Source organism: Microcebus murinus, chromosome 14 (genome assembly GCF_040939455.1).
Source record: "Microcebus murinus isolate Inina chromosome 14, M.murinus_Inina_mat1.0, whole genome shotgun sequence".
Taxonomy (NCBI): Eukaryota; Metazoa; Chordata; class Mammalia; order Primates; family Cheirogaleidae; genus Microcebus; species Microcebus murinus.
In genome coordinates, this window is record NC_134117.1 from 22,626,480 (window position 1) to 22,639,797 (window position 13,318).

General features: G+C 41.9%; 1 protein-coding gene and 1 long non-coding RNA gene across 2 annotated transcripts; one reads left to right on the top strand and one right to left on the bottom strand.

Moving 5' to 3' along the window:
* Positions 1 to 23: 23 nt before the first annotated feature.
* LOC109729414 (uncharacterized) lies at positions 24 to 3,657 on the top strand. Its single transcript, XR_002221388.2, has 2 exons — positions 24 to 421; positions 3,475 to 3,657. It is a non-coding gene; the product is annotated as an uncharacterized LOC109729414 (long non-coding RNA).
* Positions 1,275 to 12,971, bottom strand: GSTO1 (glutathione S-transferase omega 1). The gene is made up of 6 exons (XM_012770714.3): positions 12,744 to 12,971; positions 12,443 to 12,551; positions 9,391 to 9,613; positions 5,823 to 5,921; positions 2,295 to 2,401; positions 1,275 to 1,505 (listed from the first exon to the last, which is right to left on the bottom strand). Exons 1-6 carry the CDS (start codon positions 12,775 to 12,777, stop codon positions 1,352 to 1,354), a joined length of 726 nt encoding a protein of 241 aa, XP_012626168.1. The 5' UTR covers positions 12,778 to 12,971; the 3' UTR covers positions 1,275 to 1,351.
* Positions 12,972 to 13,318: the final 347 nt, after the last annotated feature.

Below are 13,318 nucleotides of genomic sequence, written 5' to 3' on the forward strand. Positions count from 1 at the left end.
CAGGCTCCTGGATACAGAGTCGGGGGTCCTCGCAGGTGCTTGTGGCTGGCGGAAGAGGAGGCCGGGTAATGTAGGCTTAAACCCCAGCACCCGGCTCCACAGCCTACTGGAAATACGCTGGGAGCCACCAGGTCCGAATGGCGTGGGCAGGCGGACGGCGGCAGAGGCGGTCCGCCGGGAGCCGGGGCGTTGGTGGCCGCCGAAGGTGGGCGGCAGCTGCCGTTTGTGAAGTCAACCCGTTGTCGGCCGCCCCCCAGGGTACCGCCCCTGCGTCGCCTGCATCACCACAAGGCCCCTGGCTCAAATACAGACTTCGGGGCCTACCCAGACTTGCTGACTTGGAAACGCAGCGGTGATTATTAAGCACTCCTAGGTTTAAGAACTAATCATTCAGAGGTTTTCCTCACTGGCAAACTCGGAAGTAAGTACAGGAAACTAGACTATTGGGGCGGGGCGGGAGCCCCCTAATTCTGATGGCAAGGGTCGTGTGCAGGGTGTGTCCTCGAGATCCTTCTGCCAGCATCTTAAGGCCTCGCGTAGCATAGGGACCTTAGGTGCATCATCTGTAGAATGAAATGATACTCGCCATCCTACCTTCTGATGGAGGTGATGTGGTGATAGTAAGAAACCCAGTGGGCTATGTAAATGTATGGAAGATGACGTTAATATTTTTCAATGGGGATAATACCCATTACTCATCCAGCCTTATACACTGAATTGACTGATGTGGCCTACACAGTATGCAATTATATAATACGGGACACCAGCCATGTGCCCACCGTGGGATTTTGTAGGAAGGATTTGAAGGGGTTAGAGACTGGAGACTGGGAGACCAAACAGAAAGCCACCCAATCACCTAGTTTTGAGGTAATGTGGGTATGGTCTTCAGTGGTAGAAATAGGAGTAAGAGAGGGAGTGAAATTAAGTTGATGATGGAAAGGAAAGAATGAGCAACTGAAAGTTTCTGGACTCAGAAACCAGAAGACAAGAAACTTGAAAGGGCATCTCTTGAAATGACAACAGGGTGTCAAAGGGGAAATTTCCTATGAGTGGTTAGAAAGCTAGATTGAAGTCCAGATCTCACTAGAGATGATGATTGGGGGGCAGGAGGGGGTTCAGCATAGACTATGGTAGAACCCTCAGAGTCATCTGAGCATCCTGAGCTAGGAAATGCATTTATATTTCTTTAGGGGGACCTTGAGGAGATCCTATAGTTAGGTCATGATGTCAGATCAGTCAGCGAAGATAATCTAATGAGATGTGAGAGCACTTGGTAAAATAAAAGCCTGTTATTATTTATATTAGTGAAGGAATATGTCAGTCATAACTTTATTGCTGACTTCTGCCCCCTTCAGAGTCCATAGTCACAGGCCTCAGGGCTATTCTGTAAGTAGAGATCTATGAAACCTTTATGGGCCTTCACGTCAATGAGGAGGGCTGATACGGCAGGATCTTTCCTCATGGCTGCCATCCAGAGCTTAAGTTTTGGAGCATGGTCTACACACCTGCGGGAGGAGGAAATAATGAAAGATGTGAGCTAGGTTAACTGGGATAGCATCAGTCTCCCCCTATATCATTGTGATCATTCTGCAGTTTAATTTTGTTTTCCTCTAACCTTTTAAAATATTTCCTTAAAAGTATTTATTTAAAAATATTTCTTTAAAATGTACATAATCATACAATATTCATTTGAAAGATATTGTAGAGGTCTTTTTTTACAAAAGAGAAATTGGAGACTAGATTGAAGTGATGACTTGCTCAGTTAGTGTGAGAATTTGTCCAAACTGAGACACTGATAACTTTTTTAAGTGAGAACATGAAAGACAATCAAGAATGTTATATGTTAATTGTTCCAGTCAGACTGTTGACTAAAAGTAATCCTGAGTAGCTGTAAGAAGTGGGAGTAAGGCAAGGTGGCTATCAAACTCAAAACCTGGAGTTTGGAAAATAATGTGGAAATCTTACTGATAAATGGGAGGTTGCATTGGTCATATAATCCTGCAACAACATCATTATAAAAATTTTCATCCTTACAGATTCTTAACCAGGAAGGAATGAATAAATTGTAAAGCATTTTATTTCATGTCACCAAAATGCCCTGCACCCCTAAGGATGGAGAGTAGTGAGTATAGGCATATGACATGCCCTGGATAGTCCAAGAATCTCCTCCTGTCTGCTTGTTCTCACTCAGACCAGTTGTATTAAATATTTTAACTTGTTCAGGAAAAAAAAGGTCAATATATACTATTCCAACTATCATCTTAAATTATACACAAAATATTCAAATGTCTTACTCATTTAACTCCAGTACTTCCAGCCGTTCCAACCAGGGCCAGATGAGGTAATCAATCATAGACAGAGAATTGCCACCAAAGAAGGTTGTCTTCTTATTAGTCAGAACCTGAACATTAAACAACATAAGAGTACTTATTTGTACATCTAGTAAGACTCATCATCAGAAATGATGAAGGCAAATTAAGTAGAGCAGGTGAAAGCAGCAGCTTTTACCCTGACATATCCAAGTTGGGTTTTTGTCTGTTTAATCAAAAACCTTAGCTTTAGAATCTGTTGGTGTAGGATGAAGCAAAATAAACTGGAAAATGGGGAAAAATAAAACAAGACACAGAATACAAGCTCTTTGTAATACAAAGGACTGGACTGGTGTGCAGAATATAGTAATAACTCCTAGGAATCAATAAGAAAAAGGAAAACAGCCCATTAAAAAAATGAGCAAGACTTGAACTTCACAAAAGAGGATGTCCAAATAGCTAATAATCATTTGAAAAGGTGTTCAACCACATTAGTCATAAGAGAAATGCAAATTAAAACCACTGTGCAGTACCACTCATCCACTGGAATGCTAAACTGAACAAGACTAAGTTAGCAAGGGTGTGGAACTCCTGCTGGTAGGAGTATAAATTGGTACAACCATGTTTAAACAGTATGCATGCCCTATTACCCATCAATTCTACCTGGAAATTTAACATATGTTTACCACAAGATATGTATGTTCACTGCAGCACCATTTATAATAGCCCAAACAAGGAAACATTTACTTTCTGTCAGGAGTAGATTGGATAAATTGTGGTATACTGTGCTTTGGAACACTATACAAAGATTAGGAAGAAACTACATACAGCATAGATGAACCTCATAAACCTAATATTGACTGAAAGAAGCCAGACCTGAAAAAGCGCATGTTATGATTCTACTTGTATAAAGTACAAAAACAGCCCAAACTATTATTCTGTTTCTTGATATGGTGCTGGTTTCATGGCTGTGTTCACTTGTGAAAATTCATTAAGTTGTACTCTTATCCTTTGGGTACTTGTCTGCATGTAATTTTTTGATTAAAAAATGTACAGACTGTCCCTGACTTACAGTGGTTTGACTTACGATTTTTTGACTTTACAGTGGTGCAAAAGTGATATGAATTCAGTAGAAACCACACTTTGAATTTTGATCTTTTTCCAGGCTAGTGATATGCAGCACAATACTCTCTTATGATGGTGGGCAGTGGCAGCAAGCCAGAGCTCCCAGTCACCCACAAGATCATGTGGGTAAACAACCAATACTCTACAGCATATTGTGTTGCCAGCATTTTTTGGATACAGGTATTCAATAAATTACGTGAGCTATTTCAACACTTTATTATAAAATAGGTCTTGTGTTAAATGATTTTTCCCAATTGTAGGCTAATGTAAGTGTTGTGAGCACATTTAAGATAGGCTAAGCTAAACTGATGCTTGGTGGGTATATTAAATGCATTTTCGACTTATGATATTTTCAACTTATGATGGGTTTGTTGGGACATAGCCCCATTCATTGTAAGGAGCATCTGTACTTAAAATAGACTGGAAATAGACTGGATTAATTCTTAAACAAGTGACAATTATTCGAAAGCCAAGCACAAATAGTATGTTTCTGAAATTTAAGAAGGTGAATTGGGGCACAGTAGCTCATGCCTGTAATCCTAGCTCTCTGGTAGGCTGAGGCAGGAGGATGGCTCAAGGTCAGGAGTTCAAAACCAGCCTGAGCAAGATCGGGACACCGTCTCTACTAAAAAATAGAAAAGAAATTAACTGGCCAACTAAAAATATATAGATAAAATTAGCTGGGCATGGTGGCACATGCCTGTAGTCCCAGCTACTCGGGAGGCTGAGGCAGAAGGATTGCTTGAGCCCAGGAGTTTGAGCTTGCTATGAGCTAGGCAGATGCCACGGCACTCTAGCCTAGGCAACAAAGTGAGACACTGTCTCAAAAAAAAAAAAAGAAGGTGAATTGGTATTAGGGTTTTGCAAGAAGGAAGAGTTGAAAATATCTGGTTAATTAAAACAATAAACCAATGTGCCTTTTATAAACTCCATAGTTTTTCTCAGGACCCATATAACATGCATTGTAGACTGTTTATATCTACCTGACTTCTGTCTACTACCAGACTGTAACCATCTGAAGAATATGGATTACATCTTTCCAGCTCCCATCCTATCCAGCAGAAAATTTCAAATTATGAAAATTAGCTCAAGAAGAAATATAAAACCCCCAAAATCAATAACCATTAAAGAAATTGAACTAGTAATGAAAACTTTACCCTGTAAAAAACACTAAGCTCAAGTGTTTTACAGAAATAGCTAGTCCATATCAAATGGTTTCAGAGATTAGAAAAATAGGTCACACATTTTATAACATTAGAATATCCTTGTAATTCTAATGTATTCCAACATTAGAATATCCTTTATAACATTAGAATATCCTTTTTTGATACCTTTTTTTATACCTTGATACCAAAACCAAATAACAGTACTTAAGAACAGAGACAATCTCATTTATGAATACAAAAATCCATTAACTAATTTTATAGTACATATGAAAATCCATTGAGAACAAGTAGGTTTTATCTCAGTAATGCTAGGATAGTTCAACACCAGGAAAATCTGTCAATAACACCATATTCACCAGATTAAAGGGGAAAAAAAATCTATGAACATTTCAGTAGATATAACATGCAGAAAAAAAATTCAATAAAATTCAATACTCATAAATGACTTTTTAAAAATTAGCAAAGTAGTAATAGAAGGGAATTGTCTTAATGAAAAAAAGGTTTCTGAAAAAACCTACAGTGAACTTCATACTTACTGATAAGATGTTAAGATGCATTCCCATAAAAGACAGGAACTATGTCTTCTGTCAGTAAAAACTTCAGGCTGAGTGTGAATGGAATGTCTCAATGCCAAGAGGAAGACTATCTAAAGTTCCAAGTGGCAGCTCTCCCCAAAAGGAGGTAAAACACATCTAGGCTTCCCCAAGTGTCTGTATGATTCATAGCAAAAATTTTTGTGTTAAGAATGTTTATTATATAATACTAAGTGGAAAAACAGAATATGGGATGATATCTGTGCTCTGATTATAGTTATGTTCAATTATTTTTTAAAAATACATGGAGAAATCATGAAGAGATTTACCATTTGTCTGACGTATCTGGGAAAAAATATATATATGGGCAAGGACTACAAACAAGCATGGAGAAATGGAAACAGGTGGAAAACTGTGGATATGTTGATACAATTTTCTCTTCCCTTATTATGTCAGTGCAACAAAATATTTTAAAAGCAAGCCCATGACAAAATATTTTTAAGTATTTTGGTTTATATCTTAAACAGAATAGCTTACAGCAATCTATTGTAACTAAAATTTTTATTTGGTATTATTTCTAACTGCCTTAAAATGACTTGGGAAATGGGAGTATGAAGAAAAGAGTCAAAGGAAAGGAGGGTAGATACAGTGTATCATTCATGCTGATAATAGCTGGGAGAAGTGATTACCTCCTCTAGCTTGCTGAATTCTTTCTGCAAGTCTTCTTTTAGATCAGCGCAATCTTCCTTATTTTGCCTTCTAATAAAGCTTGTTACCAAGGATGGCACCTAGATAGAGAATAATTTCTTTATCAGTTTGAGGCTAACTACATTGGCCCTCTCACATAAAAACATGATAAAACCTCATAATCCTGTTGTCAGTGTTCTAGAAATGTCAAGGGTGTACCAACTCCCTGTGTTCACAGGGATTATGGGCTGATTTTAGAAAGTTCTGTGGCCTAAGATGCTGTGTTGGTCAAGATTCTATAAATTGGAAATAATAGAACTCACTTTGGTGTGTTTAAGCCAGAAATTTCTTAAAAGGAATAGCTCATAGAATTGTTGGGAGGCTGAACAAATAGGCTTGCAAGTAAGATAGAACATTCCAGAATCATGCTGAGAACTGGCTGGTGGCCAATGCTAGCTGAGCACTATGCTACCGTCTATGCTGCTGCCAGAAAGTGGACTCTTGAGGTAACTACCAGTGCCATTGACACTGATGCCATCTCTGCTCTGGAAGTTTACTGTGTAACCATCACTGCTCAAAGCCAGGAGCTCTGCCACCACTCTCACCAGCAGAACCAGTGACCCACACCGAGCCTGTTTCCTTACCTTGCTCATTTATGAACTGAACCCTACCGTGTGTGTCTAACAGGAAGACCCTAGGTCACAAGCCTTGGCCCCGGCTGCAAAGAGAGGTAGGGAAGAGAATTTTTCTGATTTCTACCTTGGGGGAAGGACACCAGAAGACTGTTCAAAAGTGATTTACTACCTGAAGACTTCCCAGTTGTAGGATCAGAACCTTGGATACTTGTGGTGGTGTTTGTGTTTTAATACTTTGCTCTCTGGTATCATGTGATTACAAGAGACAAAAATCCACTAAACCCAGTTTAAGTAAACAGGCACTTGTAGGCCAGGCGCGGTCGTTCTCTCGCCTGTAATCCTAGCACTTTGGGAGGCTGAGGCAGGAGGACTGCTTGAGGTCAGCAGTTGAAGACCAGCCTGAGGAGGAGCTAGACCCCTCTCTACAAAAAATAGAAAAATTAGCCAACCATGATGGCATGTGCCTGTAGTCCCAGCTTCTTGGGAGGCTGAGGCAGGAGGGTCACTTGAGCCTAGGACTTTGAGGTTGCAGTGAGCTATAATGACAGCACTGCACTCTATCGAAGGTGACAAACCAAGACTCTGTACTAAAAACAAACAAAAAACCAGGCACTTGCACTTGTAAAAATACAGGATACCCTCATGAAATCCCATCCACGTTTGTAAAACTTACCTTCATGGAAACTGAAGGTTTGCAGGCAGCCCTCCCATCCACATTTCCATCTGTGCCTGCCTGATCTTTCATTTGTTTTCCCTTAAGTGTCTGCTCTATATTACTTTGCATATGTCAGTGCCCTTTGCAATGCTTTTGATTTCTACTTTCCTAAAAATTTATTTTTTACGTGGCTTTGGTTTTCAAATCTATGATATATATAAGCTCCAAAGCTAAATTGTCTTTACTGTCTTAGTCTTAACCTTTATGGTTTTAGTCTCTATGTCTCAATTTCAAGTTCCCAGGAGAGAAGATGACTGGCCAAGGTGTGGGGGTAGGGTGCATTTCTGGTCTAATAAGCTGTGGCCAGGAGGGTGGGGTCATGTGGTATATAAGGCCACCTCCTCTTTCGTAGAGGTGAGCAGGGAATTAATGGTAGGCATCTCCAGCTTTGTTTTTAAAGCTCATTTTCTTTCTTTTCATTTTTGGAAACAAGGTCTCGTTCTTTTGCCTGGGCATGAGTGCAGTGGTGCTATCATAGCTTATTGCAACCTCAAACTCCTGAGCTCAAGTAATCTTCCTGCCTCAGCCTTCCAAGTAACTGGGATTACAGGCATGTACCACCACGCCTGGGCAATTTTTTTTCTAATTTTTGTAGAGACGGAGTCTTGCTATGTTGCTCAGGCTAGTCTCAAACTCTTGACCTCATCCTCCCATGATGGTCTCCCAAAGTGCTAGGATTATATGCGTGAGCCTCCACACCTGGTTTTTAAAGCTCATTTCCTTTCTGGACAGTACAATGAATCTCTTGTTAGGGTTTTTTAAATTCTTTCTTTTAACATCTTTCTTATAAAGGTCATATTCCCTGTCCTTTTTCTTTGACACCAGCCACCTCTACTGTTCTTTTACCCTGATCTCACTAAGCCACTAATTCCCTCTTCCTTTCCCATTGGCTTCCTTTACAATGTCTCAAAAACAGTATGGTGTCCCTCTAACTCTCTCCCATCTTCTAGGTAATTCTTGAACCATTTCTTTCTCTAAAAACAACATATTCCTTTATATGCTGACCCCACTACCAAGGTAACAGTATTATAGGGATATAACTGGACATTGCTATTCTTGGTGTCTAAACACACATCTGTTGGTCATTTCTTTATTAATACTAATTGTCTGAACTAATCCACAATATTGATGCTAAGATAGAGTTCTTCTATAGGAATGCTATTTATACAGTCAGCTGAGAGTTATTGCCAACACAGCAGATGCTCACTGCTAGCCACTGGCTATACAAACGAAGCTGACACTGAGTAGTTACCATGTGTCAGACTCTGCTCTAGGTATTTTATTTATTTATTTATTTATTTTTTTTGAGACAGAGTCTCACTTTGTTGTCCAGGCTAGAGTGAGTGCCGTGGCGTCAGCCTAGCTCACAGCAACCTCAAACTCCTGGGCTCAAGCGATCCTCCTGCCTCAGCCTCCCGAGTAGCTGGGACTACAGGCATGTGCCACCATGCCCGGCTAATTTTTTATATATATATCAGTTGGCCAATTAATTTCTTTCTATTTATAGTAGAGACGGGGTCTCGCTCTTGCTCAGGCTGGTTTTGAACTCCTGACCTTGAGCAATCCGCCCGCCTCGGCCTCCCAAGAGCTAGGATTACAGGCGTGAGCCACAGCGCCCGGCCTAGGTATTTTATATTAACTGATTTTTATCTTATGAGGTGGGAACAATTTTACAAATGATGAACTAAAACAGAGAGGCAAAGTATAAGTAACTTGCTCAGAGTCACACAACAGAAAGTGGCAGAGCAGTCATAAACCTAAGCAATGAACAGAACACAGCCCTCACCCTCAAGGAGCTCACAACCCCAGTTTAACACACAGGCAAGAAGGTGGGCAAAAGTTAGCACATGTGGGAAACTCGGAAGCTAGAGCACTAACCAGCCCCAACAAGCTTCTGGAAGCAGCAGTGTCTGAGCAGACACATGAAAGATGACATGGAGATAACCAGGCAAATTAAGAAGAGGGAAGACTCTTCCAGCAAGAGTTGAACATCGTGAATTTGGCAATTTATTTCAGTATGGCTGGAATAAAAAGCATCAGGAGAAGAGTGAAAAGGGATAACTTTGGAGAGGTAAATGGGAGCTGGATTGTGAAAGCGCTTGCAGGACATGACAGAGCTGACACGAGCATATTCCTATTTTGTTTTCCTCTCCCAAATCACTGAACTATAAATGACAGAACTGACATAGCTTTAAAAAGCTAAGATTTGTCAATACATACCTTAGAAAATAACTCAAAGACCATCTTTTGACAAGCTTTCTCATAGGGGTCCTCCGGCAACAGCTTCTTCCCTGGATATGCTTCATCCAGGTACTCACAAGTGATGGCAGATTCGCAGATCAGTTGACCCTTACTGTTTTCCAGCACTGGCACTACACCAGAGGGATTCTTCTTAAAGAACCACTCAGGCTTATTTTTCAGATTGATATTGATGACTTCATGCCTGAAAGACACAAAGACTATAACGAGAAGGAAACATTTTTTGTACTTGTGAATAACTCCTCACTGGCCCTGCTATCCACTTCACTTAGCTGATCAGACCCCAAAGTTAGGAGTCTGCCTTGATTCCGTCCGTTCTGGTCTTTGATTTTATGACTTTGTTTGAGATACCTCCTATAAGAGGAATCCTGCAGTTTTTGGCTTATTTCATTTAGCATAATGGACCTTAAGGTCCATTCATGCTGTTACTTATTGCAGAATTTACTTTTTCAAGGTGGAATAATATCCCATATACCACATTTTCTTTATCATCTGTCGATGGACATTGACATAATGCTATTGTGGAAAGTGTTGCAATGAACATGGGCATGCTAATATCTCTTTGAGAACCTAATTTCAATTTTTTTGGATATATACCCAGAAGTGGGATTGCTGAATCATATGGTAGTTCCATTTTTAATTTTTCAAAGGACCTGCATACTGTTTTCCACAGTGGCTGTGCTATTTCATATTTCCACCAGCAGTGTGAGAGCATTCCAATTTTTACACATCCTTGCTAACACTTCATGTCTTTTTTTTTTTTTTTTTTTTTTTTTTGAGACAGAGTCTCACTCTGTTGCCCAGGCTAGAGTGAGTGCCATGGCATCAGCCTAGCTCACAGCAACCTCAAACTCCTGGGCTCAAGCGATCCTCCTGCCTCAGCCTCCCGAGTAGCTGGGACTACAGGCATGTGCCACCATGCCCGGCTAATTTTTTTGTATATATATTAGTTGGCCAATTAATTTCTTTCTATATTTATAGTAGAGACGGGGTCTCGCTCTTGCTCAGGATGGTTTTGAACTCCTGAACTCAAACGATCCGCCCGCCTCGGCCTCCCAGAGAGCTAGGATTACAGGCGTGAGCCACCGCGCCCGGCCACTTCATGTCTTTTTTTAAAATTATAGTCATCTTGACAGGTGTGAGATGATACCTCATTGTGGTTTAGATTTGCATTTTCTTGATGATTAGTGACAATAAGCATTTTTTCACATACCTTTTGGCCATTTGTATGTCTTCTTTGGAGAAATGTCTTTTCAAGTGCTTAGCCCATTTTTAAATCAAGTTATTAGTTTTTTGTTATTGAGTTGTGGAAGTTCCTTATATATTTTAGAGATTAACCCCTTACCAGATATATGGTTTGCAAATATTTTCTCTCATTCCATAGGTTGCCTTTTTACTCTGTTCATCATTTCCTTTGCTGTGCATAAGCTTTTTCATTTGGTGTAGTCCCACATGTTTATTTTTGCTTCTGTTGTCTGTGCTTTGGCGTCATATCCATGAAATTATTGTGAAAGACCAATGTCATTGAAGCTTTCCCCCATGTTTTCTTCTACACCTTGACCTTTTTTATATTCCCTGAATTTGCTAAATGTGTTTGCACCTTAGCATCTTTGCACTTGCTGTTCCTCTTTCTTCTCTGCCTATCTTCTCCCAGGTCTTCCCAGGTCAAACACATGCTCAGAGAGGCCCTCCCAGACCACAGCTCCAAACTTGCTGAACAGCCTTTCTCTATTACATGATCAGCTTGTTTCACTTTCTTCATTGATCTGATGATATGTATCTGAAATTACTTTGCTCACATATTTACACATTCATTTAAGTCACCTTCCTACAATGTAATCTTCATGAAAGCTAGGATTCTTATGTGTCTTTATCATATAAATAAACAGACACATAAATGAGCAAAATTTTAAATATAAATGCTCTGAAAAAAATAAAAATAGTTTCAGATAGGGACTCGGTAAGTATTTGTGGAATGAACGAATAAATACGTGGAAATGCTTTTAAATTGTCAATATGATATTCCATATTTGGCTAAAAAGTATCTTAACTGTAAATTATATGAAGCAACTAACTGAATTGTGTCAGTACCTCCTGTATGAGAACCAACATGATAAAATTCAATTCATTTTGTTAATTTGAATAAAAAGTTCCTTGCTTTTTACAAAGATATTAAGGAATCCTAAAAGTCCACCTACAAAATAAACTTTTGGTTTCAATCTCCATATACTGGTAATGTTTTAAAAAATCTTGCATAGGTAAATCATACAAAGTAACCAAAAAGGAAGAAAACAGGTGAAGTCCAAGCAACATCCAGATTGTTAGTAGGCCTATTTTGTATTTTGCCTGAGAGATTATAGAAGAAATAAAAGAAAGGAGCCAGGTCCACATGATTGTCAAAGCTGGGTATGTGTTCAGTAGAAGACATAAAAACTATGCTGGTTTAGAAACTGAGGCTTTGCAAAAGAATGAATTTTTAGGCACAAACACTTCCCTGTATGACTCAACTAACAACCCAATCTGCAGGAATATGTACAGTATACTCAGCACGAGAAGGGTCAAAGTTTGAACTCTGTACTTGGGTAAATTAACTACTCGGGGAGGGACCATCTACTCAGAATAGCAGCAAACAGTATAGGATAAGGCGGACAAGAATCAGACAAGAATCGCAGATGGGCGAAAGCAAAGACACTGGACTAGGAATCTGGAACCTACATAAGCTAAAAGAGCCGCTGTTAGTCATTACTCTGGCAAATCACTAACTTTACTGACGCCTCAGCTTTTCTGATCCATTAAATTGCTGTTTAAATAAGTATCTAGACCGATGGAGTCTGCCGCACTTTTTTTCCCTGGGGAGAGGGTCCATAACTTTCTACGTCCCCGCAAACGGCTGAGAATACTTTCCCTTGCTGTAAAGGAAGCTCTGGGAGCCGTATCTGAAACTCCGACCCCAAAACCCGCAGTAGCAGGCTCCCGGCCGGCTCCGGGGGCGTCCCGCTGCTTAGGTCCTCACCGGATTCCCTTGGCCTTGAGGACTAGAAGCGTCCTTTTCGCAAACGGGCAGAACCTCATGCTGTAGACGCGGATCAGGCCCTCCGGGACCGGCCCCGGAGGCGCGCTTCCTGCGGGGAGAACCGAAGGCGATCAGGGCCTCGAGAGAGGTCGGGACGCCAGCCTCCCGCCGCCCCCGCGTCCCCCGCAGCCCGGCCAGTCCTCCGCCCGTGGGGCCCTCCCGGGCGGCTCGGCTCCTGGAGCAGCCGCACTCGGACACGCTGCTGTGGGTCGCCCTCCTCCCCACGGCGGGCAGGACTCACCCTTCGCCAGGCTCCTGGCTGAGAGGCCCGACATCGTGGCGCGGCGCGGGGCGACCAACACCCGCCGCAGGCTCGGCGGTGTGCGGGCGACGCAGGAAGTAGATCCGCCCTGCCTCCCTCCCTGCTCTTCTCCCCCGCCCTTCTCTCAAAAGTGCCTGCCCCGGCCGCTGCCAGCTCCGCGGACTGAGTTCCCAGGACCCCGCGCCACCCAGCGCTTAGAGCGAACGTGCGCGCGCAGCGAACCCGCGGCTGGCGGCGACCGACGCGAACAGTCGCTGTTCCCACCGTCGGCAAGAGGGAAGCCGCGGCCGAGACGCTCACGCGCCCCACCCAGGTCTGCCTTCCCGGTTGTATGGGGTATCCCTTAAAACGCAGCAGGTGGCTGTTATGCCAAAGTGTGTCGTGCTGGCCAAGAAATGCGCCCACAGGGAGATGCACAGAAGTTCAAAATGCTAAGACTCATCTTCCTGGCCCCGAACCAAGGAGGTCTCTAGTCCGCCCTCCGCGCGTGGCCTGTCCCTCGCCCTGACCTCCTGACCTCCCACTCTCCGTGTGCAGGCCACCCTCACGTGGCA

Bases quoted from the DNA above. Each gene is read 5' to 3' on its own strand.
- GSTO1 (XM_012770714.3), bottom strand. From the start codon at position 12,777: ATGTCGGGCCTCTCAGCCAGGAGCCTGGCGAAGG. The intron at 12,552-12,743 runs GTGAGTCCTGCC...TTCTCCCCGCAG, and splicing joins AGCCAGGAGCCTGGCGAAGG to GAAGCGCGCCTCCGGGGCCG. The intron at 1,506-2,294 runs GTAAGACATTTG...CTCCTCCCGCAG, and splicing joins GAAGTACTGGAGTTAAATGA to GTGTGTAGACCATGCTCCAA.